This window comes from Gekko japonicus, unplaced genomic scaffold (genome assembly GCF_001447785.1).
Source record: "Gekko japonicus isolate JY-2015 unplaced genomic scaffold, Gekko_japonicus_V1.1 scaffold94, whole genome shotgun sequence".
NCBI classification, from domain to species: Eukaryota; Metazoa; Chordata; class Lepidosauria; order Squamata; family Gekkonidae; genus Gekko; species Gekko japonicus.
In genome coordinates this window covers 1,434,649-1,452,153 of record NW_015174274.1, presented here as the reverse complement: position 1 = coordinate 1,452,153, position 17,505 = coordinate 1,434,649, and the positions used below count along the sequence as shown (strand labels likewise).

General features: G+C 40.3%; 1 protein-coding gene across 1 annotated transcript in view; it reads right to left on the bottom strand.

Annotated features, from left to right (window-relative positions):
* STAM (signal transducing adaptor molecule) overlaps positions 1–16,913 on the bottom strand; it is a 33,209-nt gene extending 16,296 nt beyond the window's left edge. The window contains exons 1-5 of the mRNA XM_015423756.1: positions 16,704–16,913; positions 6,800–6,884; positions 2,804–2,879; positions 2,625–2,720; positions 1,820–1,966 (exon numbers count right to left, since the gene is read on the bottom strand). Of these exons, the coding sequence (XP_015279242.1) occupies positions 1,820–1,966; positions 2,625–2,720; positions 2,804–2,879; positions 6,800–6,884; positions 16,704–16,743 (444 nt within the window). The 5' untranslated portion in view covers positions 16,744–16,913. The remainder of the gene's footprint in view (positions 1–1,819; positions 1,967–2,624; positions 2,721–2,803; positions 2,880–6,799; positions 6,885–16,703) is intronic.
* Positions 16,914–17,505: the final 592 nt, after the last annotated feature.

Here is a 17,505-nt window from a genome sequence, read left to right as displayed (position 1 = left end):
CCCTCATTCAGCCAGGAGGAGGCAGGAGAAGAGGGAGGGTAAGTTGCTTTCTCCCCGCCTCTCCCCACCCCTGCCTGCCTGGGGCCAGGGAGGGCCTTGGCGGGGCTTCCTCGCACTCCTGCCGGCTTTGCAGGTCCACCGCCGGGCCCCTGATGTCAGGGGGTGTGGCATATGCTAATGAGTTATGCTAATGAGTTCCCCTAGCTCTTTTTCTGCGAAACGACTCCTGCAGAAAGCTGTTAAGCAGAATTATTGTTTTAACCATGGTTTTTACTGGTTTTGATTTTAGAAGCTGCTAGTTTTTTATGCTGTCAGGTTTGGTTTTTTTTTAAATAAATTCACTATTATAATTGGCTAAATATTAATGCCACTGGAGAATATCGCAACAACTTTAAAGGCTAATTCAGATGTAATACAAATGCACATTGACTATTTGAAGTCACCTGTTGTGCGTGTACAGACAAAAAGTAACCTTACAACAAAGAACCAAGCTCATGCTGGAATCAGTAAGAAGACTGTTTGCTGCAAGTAATAATACAGAATTCCCTTAGTAATTCTTTGTGTATTTTGTAGATGACCAGTTTCTTAATACTAGTTGAAACAAAAATATCAGTATTAATATGATCTAGCTTGCTGTCATACACACTAAGTTAAGCACCTAAACAGGGTCCCAAAGATTAAATGGAATTCCAAGTGACTATTGGGAATTGATTGTACAATAAATTCCACCTATGGCAGAGGTTCAATGTCCTCAGGAGACACAACAAAGCACTATTATACAACAGTGAATCTGGAAGCCCTTCACTCAAACTTACAACTAAATTTCTTCAGATTAATATACATGTTTGTTTCTGTAATGGCATAGCACTTGCAAGAAATAATTCTTGTTAGTGTGATAAATCTTCATAGTTCAACAGGAAGTGGCCAAAAGACCAGATATTATCAATCCCAACATAGCTTGATCCAAAAGTTCCTTCTGCATACAGGACAATGTAATAAGCATGCCACAAGATTATCATTAACTTTAAAGGAGAAAACAATCCTAATTTGACACGAAATGACAAAATTACCCAAATAGTTCAGGGACTGGGACTAAACAGTTGCACTGTGGATCACCAGCAGATATCTGGACTGGAGACACCTCACATTGCAACTCAGGCTACTGACACTATCACACAAGACTGGAAACTCAACAGATTGATAGTACTCTTCCTATTTTACTCATGAGTAAAGACGACATTGATGGACTGACAATCTGACCTTTTGAAAGAGGCCACACACACCAACGTTACATTGCATTACTGATATGCAATTCATTTTACTGCAAGTTATGAAACATTCAGATCATCATCTCCATAAATTAAATCTAGATTAGAGTCCAGTAGCACCTTCGAGACCAGCATTATTTTCGGGATATAAGCTTTTGAGAGTCAAAGCTTATACCCTCCAAATCTTGCTGGTCTCTAAGGTGCTACTGGACTAAAAGTCAGCTGTTCTACTGAAGACCAACACAGCCACCCTCTGAAAAAAAAATCTGTAGTCCAGCACTCCGTTTTGGTACACAGAATGCTTGTAACCCATTTATTAGTTCTGGGGTACCATGAAGAAGACTCAAAATAAAAGGGTTGCTGTCGAGCAGTGCTGGAAAGAGAATAAAACCCTTACTGGGAAAACTGAACTAGCTGTTCACTTCTCTGTGCTGTGCTACAAGAATTAAAGAACTATGACTATATTTAAGCAGCACAGTAAGAAACTGCCAATTTGAAGGAATTACATTGCTCCCAGCTTATGTATAGTTTCTGCCGTATTAGCAAGTTACCTGTGAACCAATAACTGGAAATGTAACACCTTGCTCCTTAAGATTTTTTATCATAGCGGATATCAGACTAAGTTGGGGGTCATTTTTGAATTCATCTGTCCATTCCACCATGAGGGCTTTTAATTTTTCACAAACCTTTGGATGGCCCTGCAACAAAGACAGAATTATATTATTTTCAACTTTCAAGCAACAATACAGAAATACCTTCCTTACATTAGTTTATACCAAATTCCCCAAACCAAATGCTCCCACTCCCACCTTATGGTGATCAGAAAATATTCACAGAACCAACTAAAGTACGGCCTTGGAAAAACAGTATTGGAGAGCCATATTCAAATCCATTTCTAGAAAAGGCTCCCTATGTACTGTTTTTTGGACACAACTAACATTTAATATTAAAGGCTGCATACCAGGATAGGCTTCATGTATCAGAGATACTGCCTTCTTCCCGATATGCAATCACGAAAAGTCACAAAATGCCATCTAGACTAAATATTCAAAAAGAGAGAGAAGAGAGATGTCCTTACAACTGTGTACTCCAGAAGTTCACTAAAGCCCATGTGTTTTCTGAAGGCAATGAAAGACCAGGTTACCTGGCATTTATTAACAAAGGGAAGGAATAATATTCAAACTGCATCATTTCTTCTCTTCCCAAACCTAACTGGAATTCTTCTCTCTTAAGCCAACCTTTTATAGTCACTTACAGGATCCATGTTTAAGCACGGCCAAACTGCTTTCTGGCTTTTGCTTCATGTTTCATTTAAACCAATATTAACTAACTTTAAAATAATTTTAAATACATTACCTTATTTAATACGTTGCTTACTTCACTAGCAAAATCTCTTGAACATACTTCTAAATGAAATATTTTACCACAGTTTGAAACGCAGGCTCCTAGAAGCTAAAAATAAAATAAAATGAAAATGAAATATTTGATAATACAACTTAGAATGTTAAGTTTAGGCCTTTTGAAAAGCTACCTACTGTCAATGCTTGCATAGCAACATGAGGATCCTTGTGGTTCACTCTCTTCATAATAGACCGAAGACAGTCCTTAGGCCTAATAAATAAGATAAGTAGTTTTTAAAATATTCTAGCACAAACCATAAAGCTCATTAACAGAAAAAATTACCCACATAAACAGAAATCAAGAACAATCTTCCGTACCGTTCCTGAAGAGGTAACAAGATTCTCTTTCGCAGTCTTACCTAATAGTTAAGATTATCATTTAAAGATTGACTATTGCATCCAAGGAGTAATTAATTTCTCAGTAATGACTCCATAAATCTACTTGCCTGCTTCCCCAGTGAAAACCACAGTGTGGAGGGAAAACCACTACTCCTTTCCTCCATGGAGACTTTTTTTCTCCATTATTTCTCTCCATCAGAGAGGGACTAAGAGAACGACACTGTTGGTACCTCCTTAGAAAGGGAGGAAGGTCAGAGGCAACCACAAATAGTGGCTGGTTAGTAACCCAAACCAATGTTTGCCGGTCCCTTGCTTAAAGAATTAAGAGTATAAACCTAGTATCTCTCAGTCCACAGAGTTCTTGTCACCTTCATAGATAATGTACCAAATTTTCTCCAGAACAGACAAATACTTGTAAAATTTATCCAAGTTAAATATTTGTTTAGAATCTAGAGAGGTATTTCTGCGGAGGTGTGATATGTCTACATCTTCAGCACCTATAGTATCAATACATGTAATAGTCAGCATGGCCCCATCTGCCAACTAGGTCCATGTACAAACAATAGAATTTTTTGTGTGCCAACTTAGGGGAAGTGCATATAACTGTGTCTGACTAGGCAGTTGTGCAGATAGGTGGGGGAGGAGAGGTGGAAGCTGCAGGTGGGCAGATGCTGCCATCTCTCTCTACTAATGGCAGCCAGTCAGAGCAGCATGGAAGGGGGCAGAGCAGGGGACAGGTGAGAAAGCAGAGTGGCAGGGGGGGGGCAGCCAGAGCACCAAAGAGGGATTAGGCTGCACTGAAGGACAAGGAGGAGGTGCAGAACAGTTCTGAGTGTAAAGGAATAAGGAAGGTGTGGAAGGAGAAAGCTAGAGAAGAGGGCACCAGTGGGAAGAAGGGAAGGTGGTGGTGAGAAAGAGAGACTGACCCCAGGGGAGAATTTCCCTGTGAGTTTCTCACTGGTCCCCACTTGTACTCTATAAAATGGCCAACTAACACAAAATATTACATCACTTATTCTTTGTTGAATCAACTTCTTTATAAAGTTTACAATAATCTTTTGTATTACCAAGAAACAGAAAACAGGAGGACAAATAAGTCTCACCTTCAGAGAGCAAAGTTGGGTGCCAATTTCAGACAGTGTTTCATTTATAAAAAGTTCCATCATTTGAGGAAGAGTGCAAGAAGATACAGATGGCTTTAATGGCACAGATATTGTTGATGGCATTCTCATAGTACAGGTTGTGATTCATTATCACATTTTATAGAAGTAACAAATAGCTACTGCACTCCTTTAAGTTCAGGAAGGCAGCTAGGCATAACTGCTACGTTGAATTATGTAAAGAGGTAGTGTGTGGAACATGGTTTCATTCTAGTGAGGTATTTTACTGTTTTCACATACTTGTAACTAAATATGACAAACACCTGCAGTTAGCACTTGCATTGCTATTTTAAAGAAATTACTTTTTAAAAACCGTAGTGTATCTATGATTTCACTTCTACCCAAAGCATTGATGTCCAGCAACTGAGAGGAAGCTCTAGTTTAAGTTACACTGCAGCTTAGGTAATCTATATTTGGTAGCGTCTATGTTTTACAAACCTCCACGTCATACTTAGCACTGCTAATTATAGAAAATGCTGCCACACAGCATAGTCATCTCACACTGTACAAAACTGTGAACTTGTTTTATTTGACAGAGAAACTACTACCAAGTCTTCAATAAAGATAACTGGAAGGAATGCTGTTTGGAGCAACAGGTTTTCATTACATTATACATGAGTTAATAAATGTCAATGAATACAAAGAAGCACTTCCAGTAGAAATTAAATATTTTAAAGGATTACTATTATTTATTAAGACAGCATTGGAAAGGGCTACAATTTACAGCAATACAAAAGTATGTCAAATACAAGTTTTATAAGTCAGTAGTACAATTCTAATATACATTGTTCTTACAGGAAATTGGTCAATTAAATGATACAAGCCTCTGGGTATAAAAACAATACTGCAACACTAATACAAAAATCTTGGGTCTTGTTTAGTGTTGCTGGGTTTTGTTTGTTTGTTTTAAATATCAACTGGCATCTTACATTCACTACACTACTAAGAAGCAAAGCAGGTCCAGAGAGTAATGAGACTGGACGAAACCTGAAGGTCACCTGCTCCAACCTCAAATGAAGGCAGAATGTTTCTCAATGCGATCCAACCCCTCACCCCATTCCTATACCAGTTCACTTAATCGAAATTACAGCATGCACCAAAGAAAAGTGAAAAGGGCACAAGATAGCGGCAGACAAGAGAAGCTTAGAAAGACTTGCTGAAGGGAAATGATTCAGACCAAAAGTAAGGTGTAGCATTCTACACAAGGTAGTGCTCTGTGATCAGTATTATGTAAGTGAATCCTAAATTGTTAAAATGTCTTTGATCAGTTTGAGTACTACTCTTGCGGTGCTGGGCTGATACAAAAATAGTTGAAACTTCAGCACAGTCCAGAAAAAATGTTGACAGATCATGCTGAATGAATAACAGAATACTTAAACTGAATAATTTTACTTACTTTTTAATCCACTTTAAAAAGTAAGTTGCAATGAAATGCTATGACATAGGAGTAATATTAAAATGCCACCCACATCTATAGTAATGATTCAGAAAATTAAAGTAGACTGATCTGTTGTTAGATACTTTGAATTAGTTTTCTATATAACTTCCATAAAATAAGGCAGAACACAGCCACAAATGCAGCTCTCTACTTCCCAGAAGACAAGTGCAAACCCAGCAAGATACTTTAGGCAAACCTAAAGCCTTTTGCATATCCAGTGGCACTTCTTCACTGGACTGCAGACCCCTAAGCTATGCTGAACTGCTTTTGAACATACCCTTGGCATAGAGCATAGGGAGCTGTCCCTCAAAACAAATTCAAACCCAGAGCAAACAGCAGCGCACAGCTCTTCAGCTCCTGGTCATATACTAGAAATACAGAAACTAACCCAGATAAATGATATGAATGAAGTACTATTCCCTCTTCGATCCCAAATATTTTTCACCTGGTCCAAAATGTTTTATTCACATGAACTTAAAAATAAAAACTTTAGCATTTTAAGCAATATTTTCTGATGACAGCAATGTATTCAATAGCCAAATGACAGAATGAAGTGAAACATTAATTAGTAGAGAGAAAGGAAAAACCAATTGCTCTATTGCACTAATAAACCAATACATCACTACTTTGGTATTATGAGGTCTATTTCTGCAATGCTTTAAAAAGTCCAGGAATTTTTTTAAAAAGAAAAACAATCAACTCATTAGATGACTGATCACACTGAAACTGCTCACCCTTCAGGTGATTATACTGAAGCTACATGTGTGTGTGTGTACTGGACTACTTGATCATAATAAAATGTCAGGCAAGAAGATTTAAGTAGCATCGAGTTACACTTCTAACCAAAGTGGAGACTCAAGTGTCTCATTTACAACATCAAGCAACATTTAAGAAATATAGTACATGAAGTCTGCGGTCGTAAGAGAATACAATATGAAATGCCTACATCAACATTTAACAGCATTTAATATTCTGCATTAACATATAAAAGTAGCTCTGCTAAATACACTTCAAATTTCCAGTATCTCTCACAAAACAGACACTTTGTACACCACTTGGTGTTAACAGAAACCATTTTCTAGTTCTTCCGGTAAGTGCCTTGCATATTTCAGTACTGAGATTTTATGAAACAAGCATGAAAGCATAATTCTATTTTCACCCTCTTCAAAATGAAATCCATAAATTTACACTTACCCGGTTCGTGACTGTCCAACTTTATCACAAATATCTAAGATGAGTCCCCAGTCTTCTGCAGTATTCATCTCACTAGTTGCTTTCTCTTAAACAAATGAAAACAACAAACATTAACAAAGGGGTGAAAAATTCATTACTTATACTATACAGTATAAACGTCCCCAGGCTTAAACAGATATAGTCAGTCTACTACTTATTAGGTATGCTAAGGCATTTAGAATTCACCTACACGGGCTTAAGAATAAGTTGGGTCAAAAAGAAGGATGAAACAAAGTGATATATAAAACGTTCGGTTTTAAGGCTGTGAATACATTCAATAGGGTCGTATTACTCAAGATATTTGCACATTGGCTCATGAAGTCAGCAGGAGGACGTCCGGAGCCACAAGGACGTTGTGACGCCCACCGCGGCTGCGTACCAGGACCCATAACCAACAGTCCCCGAGAGGAGTCGCTAGAGAGCCGAAAAAGAACAGCGGAGGCCGCGGAAGCTGCACCGGAGAGAACTGGAAGAAGTCGCCCACTCGCCGGATAAACGAACGATTGGAGCCGGGAGGGTACCTGGTAGGGCTCCCTCCACCCCAGGCGTACTGTGGCCATAGTTAGGGTTTCTGCATAGGTCTCTGCACCATTCACCGTGTAAGCCGCTCAGAGCCCTTCGGGGGTGAGCGGGGTACAAATTGAAAGTATAAATAAATAAATAAATAAAAATGAAGTCAACATATTCTACTGCTGCTACTCCTGCAAGCCAAGAACAACAACCTACTTTATCATATGCATGCTCTGAAACATTGCTCAAGGCTTGGGGAATATCATACCAAATTCTCTGCAACAGAACCATCTTCACACTTGAAGAATAGTAACATGCTGCTTCATCAAATCTCCCACTTTTGAAAAAAGAATACAAAACACCACCCCTTCTATCACCATGCTTAATTATATTAAAAAGTAGAAGCTGGCAACTTAAGACCTACAAGTCATGTTGACAGATCAAGATAGGTACCCGCGTTAGCCTGTCTGTATCAGTAGAAAAGAGTAGAAGTCCAGTAGCACCTTAAAGACTAACAAAATTTGTGGTAGGGTATGAGCTCTTGTGAGTCACTGCTCACTTTAGATCAGGTCCTGTTGAGATTTCCCCCATATCACTGAAGTGGCATTGTGCCATGCGACGGTAATTTTTGGCAAAGGAAGGCTGTTCTGTGGAAAGCTTCCACTGGATTAATTTGTTTGAGCTCAGACTCTAATAAAATTGGGCCCAATCACCTCATCCACTTACCCGAGTAGTTCACTGCTATAACCCTCTTCTGCACCTTTCCCCACGTGTATCTTTCAAGGGGAGACAACACTGAGGTTGGAGGCTTGTGAAAGAACCCGGCTTTGAAGGCCGAGAGCAGTAACAGAGAAAGTTGTTAACACTGAATCAAATACCTCCCAAATCAGACCTGAAATTCAGGGACAGAAGTAACTGGGCCCAATTCAGAATGAGAAACCTTTGTGGTTTACCTTGCCAATCCTCTCTCCCTGTTCTTAGTTTCAGTGCCCATATTAGACCCAACATTCATCCATCTTTCTTTCTTCGTTTCTTCCTCCCCCCTTTTTCATTCATGGACACAAGGTCCTGAACAACCCTGAACCCTGGAAGAATGAAATACTTCTTCTAAAGAGTTTTAATTTGACTTTAACCCTTTATGCCTAGAAGAAAAAGAAGTAGCTGCCAAAAACTATGCAATGACTGCTGTACAGTCATAGCTTACATCCGAGATGTTATTGTGCACCAAAATCCACCTCTGGATCCAGTGCTCTCTGTCCTTTTTTTTTTATTTAAGAAGGGGCAGTCCACCCCTGTATGAGATGGTATCAATATTGTCAGAACCACACTGATAAAATCTATCTGAAAAGGGGATGACCCAACATATCAGATCTGGCTCATTTGATCAGGTAACCTATCATGGACTGCCAACTTGTAGCTACTATCACTAGCATGAGGTCAAAATTCTAAATTATTATAATACAACAAATTTCAGGAATAAAGGAGGTGTGTCGAGTAAGGAACCACCTGCTTGATATATAAACAATTATATTAGCATACAGTTTCTTACTACCAATGCCATCTTAGGAAAGGTGTTTTCTTAGGCTACTGAAGAAGGGTAGCAAAAAGGTGCCATCCAAAAACAGAAGGAAAGGGCATCTCATCACGGGGGGAAAGCCTCAAATTGTGGCCATCTAACTTGACAAATTATAAGAAAATTGTTGCTTGCTAATTAAGATATGACTACATGTTGGCCTAAATACATGCTAAAACAACAACAACCACAACAGATTTTCACATAAGGAAATCAGGACTAAAAATTTGGTTTGCTGAATGGACCCGAATATTTATTTACAAAGAAATTAAACATTTTGCCAGGATAATTTCAGTGCTGCTTCTGCATCTGATGGAGTCTTATTATGAATTCATTCATAAATATTTTAGCACTAGCTGGTTAGAATACTTCAAGCAATCTTGGACACATTGTTGCATGTGGGGTTTTTTCTCCCCCAGAATCATCTGGCCAACATTCATGTACACACTGCTACGGTATATTCCTTTCCAAACTGATGCCTGCCATCATATTAACAACACAGTAAACTGAATCCATATCATTTTCTATCATTCAGAGACAGAAAAGCAGAATGGAAAGGAGGGGACAGGACAGAAAGCTGTCTTATTACTTGATTGAGACTTTTAATCAGAATATCATTCAGAGACAGAAAAGCAGAATGGAAAGGAGGGGACAGGACAGAAAGCTGTCTTACTATTTGATTGAGACTTTTAATCAGAAGGATGTGCACCAATTCTATCATTCAGGGATAGAAAAGCAGAATGGAAAGGAGGGGACAGGACAGAAAGCTGTCTTACTATTTGATTGAGACTTTTAATCAGAAGGATGTGCACCAATTTGTAGCGCAGAGGTGCTGAACTTATTTATTAAAAGGGCCAGATTTGACATAAATATCACTTTGTCAAGCTGGGCCATGCATGCTATAAAATGTAATAGGAGGTACCAGAAATATAAACTTTATAAAGCTGATTTCAAATGCCAAATGGCAATTGCAAGTAAATGACAATAGCAGGCTTGATTGGATTAGATGCGATATGCAGAGGGGTAGTAGGCGTGGAGATACCAACATTGGTAATGAGCCAGGAAACCTAGGTCTTAATTCGGTCCAGGAGGATGCAAAGAATAAGTGGACATTAAGTCTGACATTAGGAACCACAACATTCAAAAAAACAGTGGGGGGACATTTAACCTTCCAGGACATTCAGCTGCTGACCTAAGAGTAGCAGTTCTCTTACAAAGGAATTTCAAAGGGAGATTAGAGAGACTACTGAATTGCAATTGATAATGAAGCTCAAGATAATGCATCCTCCAGGATTGAATTGAGACCTAGGTTTCCTGTCTCATTACCAACGCCTGCTATTGTCATTTGGCATCTGAAATCACTTCACTTTGCAAGTTATAAGGACCAATGGATTAACATTCTAGCTGTATCTGAAGAAGTGAGCAGTGATTAATGAAAGCTCATACCCTGCCACAAATTTTGTTAGGTGCTACTCGACACTTGCTCCTTTCCACTAATAAAGACTGCAAGCTGTGCTGTTAAGTTTCCTTCTTTCCCCCCCTTCATCTGTTTAAACTGGAGAAGGGGTTCTCTCTAAGTGAAATAATATGTTGATTTCAGACTGGGCAAAATCCACTCAGTGCTAGTAATAAAAAGCAAGGGGGAGTGAAGAAAGGCAGCCAGCAAGGTGGGAGGGGAGAAAGAGAGATGTGTTGAACTGGAACATATGGAACGACAGATGAATTTTTAAATACTTAGCCATCTATTTCCAGTTTTTAAACAGTGGAATCAAATCCAAGTGTTCTAATTCCTAACCAGGGTCTTTTTGAAAGAAAATAAAAATAGAAAAATCTAATCTTAAAAAAAAAACTTTTCAGAATAGGTAAAAATAATTTCCTTTTAACTCTCCTTTTCCCTTATCTCAATGAGCCCCTCCCCTATAACACACATACACATGTGTGTATGAGTGACAGAGAGAGAGAGATCAAGTCTCAAAGAAAACAGCAGAGCACAACGATCGCACTGTAAATTGTGCTTGTCAGAAGAACCCAGCCACCCTCCCTCCCCCTGAAGAAGTGTGCATGCACACGAAAGCTTATACCTGAAATAAAACTTTGCTCGTCTTAAAGGAGCCACGGATGTTGCTTTTCCTTGCTCTTTCCCACCCCCTCCCTTCCTCCCAAAGGAGGAGAGCTCAGCCAATGGAGGGAAGCGAGGCTTGGCTTTGTATCTCTCCCATGCAAACAGGAAACAGCGACTGAGGGAGTTGTGTGTGTGTGAGTGCATGTGAGAGAGAGAGTCTCAAGGAAGTAGGAGAAGAAACTGGGTAAAAATCAGCTGCAATGCAGTGGTGGCGGCAGCCTTGAGAAGTAAGCAGGAAACAGCCAGTTGTTTGTGAGCCAACTGCAGGGAATGGACCCGGCCCACAGGCCACATTGTTTGACACCCCGTTGTAGAGTGTTCTGTGTCACAATGGTGTAGAGCAGATTACACTACTACAGGCATAGAAATATACAAAATACTGCAATCAGTTGTATCTGTCATATTATTAAGAAAACTACACATTATAAAAAATTGGATATTCTTCAAACAGAATATCACAGAAATATCACTTACCTGTTCAGGGACAAACCTAAAAGGCCCTAAAATGCAGAAACAATTGCCAGGACAGCTACAATATGAAATTATACTTAACAGAAATCTCTAGCAATATCTGAATGAAGTGTGAACAAGTGGATATGCTCTATTAGGTCAGTAAATGGCATGAACGATTCTCCATTTATGAACTACTTCAATATGAAACTTAAATTGTCAAATATTAACACTGTCATAATTTATGCTAGCCAAATAATGCTTTTTTGAACTCAGGAGCTGCCCCAGACTAGAGCAAGTATGCTCTGTGATTACTCAGCAACAAATATACTGGCAGTGCAATCCTAAGAAACCTTCCTGGGAGTAAGTCCCATTGAACAGACTTGAGTAGGGCTGCCCCGGGTGACCTTAAGCCACTCACTACTGGTGACCCTAACCCATATCACAGGCATGTCATGAAGGAAAAAGTGGGGGAGGCATGTATGTTGCCCTGATCTCATTGAAGGAAAAATCCAACAAAAGCCTAATAATCAAGCAATAAAGATAACAGGTTACAATTCACGTCTAACAAGCTGGAGGCCAAAGGAAATTGCTAGAAGGGCAAACAGATGGGAAATTCTCATTTACAGCCCTTCTCTTTTATAGCTCTTATAAGGGCATGATCAGGCCAGTTTCCCCATCTCACATACTTAATCTTCATGTGGCTGGCTTTATTTGGTGTGTATGTATGTTTTTAAAATTTTCAAATATTTTTCTGTCTACCCAGGGAGTCTTTCCTAAGTATGCAAAAGAAAACCCATTCTTGTCTGAGGCTCGGTTATTTTCACTATCATGGAAGCAGGCACTCAAACATGAGGTTTGCCATTACAGAGAACAAGGCAGGACACACAAGGGACTAGGGGTGTGCAAAAAAAAAAAAAAAATCGGCCCAATTTGGGTTTGGCAGCAAGCCAATTCAGATCAGAGAATCTGAATCGGCTTGCAGCAGCCCGAAAGGGGCCCGAATGGGCCATTTTCGGGGGTGCATTCGGTTCAGACGAACCGAATGCACATCCTACAAGAAACTCAAAAGATGGGAAATCCCACCCTTCCACTGGTCCCTGCTTCCTTCTGCATGTCCTTTTGCCTCAACTTTCTCCCCTTCTCTTCCTACCACTTGACCTTTCCCTTTACCTCCACCACCACCATCTCACTTGCTCAGTCACCCTACCTCCTCCCCCACTGCCCCTATAGCCACCCTGTATGCCCACTCACCTGCACCACCTCCTCCCACAACCTGCCTCGCTTGCTCACCTCCCCAGCAGTAGCATCTCTCTTGCTCTGTGCTTCTTTGTTCCTTGCTGTCTTACTTATCTGCAACCTCCTTCCTTACTTTCCTGGCAGTCTCACTTTGTGATGCCTCCTCCTCCATTTCCTGTGCCCACTGCTTTTTACAGTGTTGTAAAAAAATCCTCAAAATGACTGCCAGTGAGTTTTTAGGTTTTTTAAAACCCCACTCAATTATTTTTTCATTTTTTTCAATATTTCTGCAAACCTGGGGTTGCCCTAGTTTGTAGACAAATCCTGCCTCTTCTCTGCACATGACCCTACTGTGTGGATTTTTTGATCCATGCTCAGGGGCAATGTTCAGAATGAGATGCACAGATGATGCGTTAAGAATTTTTTACTATAAAGTGGCAGAGGAACACAGATGTAGCAATATTTGTGTTGGGGGGGGGTGAAGACAGTGTTCCTCTATTCTCATCAGTGTTTAGAGCCTGTGAGGCAGCACCGATAGCTCTGCACATGCTGCTCTGCCACTGCAATAACAACTCAACTTCTGTTTTCATACAGGGGATCATCAGGGTCATCTATAACTTTAAGAGCCAACACTGGCTTTGACTTCCAAGACCATGACTTATCTAGAAATCAGACAACACCCCTCTGTAATATAAACATACATTTGGCCACATGCCGCTTGTCAGCTCTCTCCATCAAATCTATTACGCCAAATAGTGCTTTCTTTTCAATCATTAGGAGGGGTTTCCAGACAATAGTAATCCTCGCTACAATAATTCTGATGTGAATTAAGACTTTCAAGACACCTCACAGTGCAGTTACAATTCACCTATGGGACCAGCATCATCATATTGTTTTAGCTACAGCACCAGCAGTAATAGGTAAATCAGTGGTAATTAGGTCCAGTATTAGCATGCCTACAGGATACAAACCTAAAACACAGTAAGCGTTTACTGTAATGCATATTTTAGATAAAGAAAGATACAAAGAATGTTTAAAGATCCTAACATGACAGAACACTGTGGACAGAATGCCATGCTGCTTCTATCATAAGACCTGAAATGCATGCTAGACTTCAAAGCAGAATGTTGTTTTTGATAGTGCTATTTTAGTTAAAGAAACAACAGTGCAGCTATATTGAAAATAAAATCTTTATTAAAAAAAAGAAAGAAACAACAGTGCAGCTATATTGAAGCTACACAGACTTCAGGCTCTTTCAAGGAACTTATTCCAAGCATGTAGGCAGGACTACAATAGACAATGTTCTAAAATAAAGCTTTTTAAAAAAATCTTAGAATTAAATTTAAGCCATTATGCATCCTGATCTTATGTATTTACCAAGTAGTAAACTCATCTAATTTGATGTAATTTATTTCCATGCAAAACCTTATAGGACTGCAACCTAAGCACTGACAGTACCATTATTATCTAACTGGATTTATACCAAACACAATTTTTAAAAGGTAGTAAGAGTTCTCAGGAAAAAAACCCTGAAAGTAAAAAGAAGTGAAAAACTCATCAAAGAACAGTTTGTTTATGAAAGATACCCAATACAAGATTGACTGAGCAACTACAAAACCACTGAAGCATTTTAACATGTTACAGACTTCTTGTACTTTCAGTGCAAAGTAAGAACAGAATTATTGGTACTATACCAAATACAACAGTTTATTTCGCAGGAACATAAAATTCTTTGTTTAATGCCATCATGGAGTGTATTTCAGTGCATCTGTGCTACTCTCGTCTCCTCATACACCGCATAGCTGCAAAACTTCATTTCAGTAGCCTTGAATCAATCTTCAGTTTGCCATGATGCCCACATGCGAGCACCTGGTTAAATTGCAATTTGTTTCATCCTCAAAAACTGGAGTTCTAAACTGGGATAAAATCATGGCTTAGAACCCTGGTTTGAAGGGATGAAACAAATTCCAATTTGACCAGGCATACCCAGAATTCCATACAAGGCTTCCAACCACACTCTGCAGATGATGGGTGGGAACACAAGGAAGGGCACATGAGAACATCATCAAGTCAGGTTCCTGCTTGTCATTAACAGCTTCTGTGCTATCCAAGAGTATCTGTCTAGAACCTGTTCTTTTCCCCATCAAACCTACCCACACAGATTCTGAAACCAGCAGCAGTTCAAGGGCTTCCCTTCGCAGAAGAGAAAAAAACTTGAACCTATAAATTCCAGCTATTTTAAAGAGTTCCCTGCCATGTTACTCTTCTCTTGGGGAAAAGAGGGGAAGGATAGGAGAGAGTCTGTATGCCTGATCCTTCCTCCTAACTTCCTTGCAAGAAAATCCAGTTGTTGTTTTTTTAAAAAAAATCAGAACAGGCCCTCAGGGACAGATTATTGAACTATACAGATCTTCGGACTGAGTGAACAAAAAAGTTCTTATTTTCTAATTACTTTACTATTGTTCTCTCTGAAATAGCTGTTTTCCCGGGATGCCTTGATACCTAATTATTCTACACAACAGCTGCATTTTGCATTACTACATCGTTGTGATTTCTCTCCAACTAGCTCATTTTACAGGTGTGGTCCTGTGACAAACATCCACATGGTGCATATGAATCACAGATGACTCTCTGTAGGGTATGTAAACACTGAAGACATACAGTAATCAGTAGAACAAATTCCAACTTGTCTACTAAAAAAATCCTTCTTACTAAAGCCTGTTGTCAGCTGACTACAATGACCAAACCTCCCTCATACTGCATACAGTCCCTTCCAGAATATAAATGTCACTGGTCCAACCCACAGTACTTAGTAATGGCTCTAATCTTAAACTTTAGTTCCCATTCAGCTAAAAGAAGATTCTTAAAAGAGCACCAGAGATAAACCAGTCCACCCTGAGGGGAAAAAAACAGTGTGCAATTAAGTGTTACACAATTCTTACAACAATACTCACATTGCTATATACTAATATACTTTTTTTAAAAAAATCACATTCAGGAGTCAATGAATGGCTGGGAGCTCCAACTGCACTTTAATAAACAATCCTCTATGATCATGACAATTACACAAATGAAACAGATTATAAATTAAATAAGTATACCAGTTTAAAGCCCATAAAGTTAATTTACAACAAGAGTGTGGTAATCCACCACAAAAAACAACAACAACATACATTAAAACTATATGTTCTTTTCATGGCACCAAGTATACCAGTTTAAAGCCCATAAAGTTAGTTTACAAAAAGAGTATGGTAATCCACCACCACAACAAAAAACATACATTAAAACTATATGCTCTTTTTATGGCACTACCTTCCATACAAGAATTCTGCAACAACCCTAAGAGAAAGGCAGCTGGGTAGGCACAGACAAGGAGCAACAGATATGTAGGAGGAAAAACGAGAGATCAAAGAAATGAATGAACAACTAGTGGACTTCACATTTATTTATATTTGATATCATATATATATGTATATAAAACGAAGTTTACCTTTCACCAATTTACACCTTTCAGCCCATAAAACACTTATCATAGATAACGTCCTGAAAAAAATTGCATCCTATTGAGGTTGAAAACGTAGGTGGTACCAAGAATGATTAATACACTTTTAGAGCTTGTCGTTTGTTTACCCAGTTAATATGCCCCCCCCAATACCCCATGAAAATCAAAGTTCTGGCAGTTTATACTGAAAAGGATATCAGCTTGTCGAAGGAAACAAACAAGAAACGCGCGGGATATTAGCAGTTCGAGACTCTTCCCGTTTCGTCCAGCCGGACATATGGGAAAGGGAGCGAAGGGACAAAACCACATTCCTGCCCTGAGGACAGAAGGGGAGAGGGGTGCCCACCCTAAAAGGGGGAAGGGGCAGCCGTGGTGAACAGGCGGAGGGCTGGTGCGGTCGGAAGGGAAAGGGGGAGGCACCGGGCGGGGCCCGGACGGGAGCGCTGCCTGGGCCAGCCTGTTAACTCACCCACATCCTGGTCGAAGGGGTTGCTGGTGAAGAGCGGCATCTTTCCCGGCGGCGGCAGCTGCAGCAAGGAAGGAGGGCGGCGTCACCCTCCCCTCCGGGACCCTCTCGGGAAACAAACAGCAACAAACGACTCAGCCCAGTGACTGCGCGAGGCCCCTCGGCGGCTTAGGCTCCGCCCCGTCCCCCTCGCTCTCCTCTTCGCTTCGTTCTCCTCCGTCACCGCCTCCTCGCCAAAGCCGGCCTTGTAGTGCATGCCGGGAAGAGAAGGAAGGCGACTAGCGCATTGCCTGATGACGAATGTTGTTCTCTGTAGGTTCGAACCGGGATTTTTTTAAAACGCTCCACCTTGTTTCATTTTTCATAGCTGTGATTCCTTCACACAATGCCAGGTGACTGCGCGCTGTGGTTTTAATAGGGAAAAGAATTAAGACCTCTCCTCAGGCGTGGTGCGGACACCCTCTCCGGAGAAGTCACCTGGACAGAGGCGGCCCAAAGGGTAAGAACGTCTTATGGTGGCAGAGCCTGAGGTAGACGTCAGGCTGTAAGGCGAAGCGTGTTTATCGGGAAGTTATGCGGAAACGGGTTCCTGTAAAAAGTGTGGGTGCTACAAGTCTTTACTTCCCGCTCAGCCACTTATTCAATACATTCCCTTGGCTAGTACCCACAAAACGTTCAGAGGCAGAATGCCTAAATAGGTGCCGGGAAGTTCAACCTGGTAATGCTGCTGTCTTCATTACCTACTTATAGGCTTTCTTGTGGCATTCATTGTTGCTGCTGCTGTTGCAAACACAGAAGCGAATGC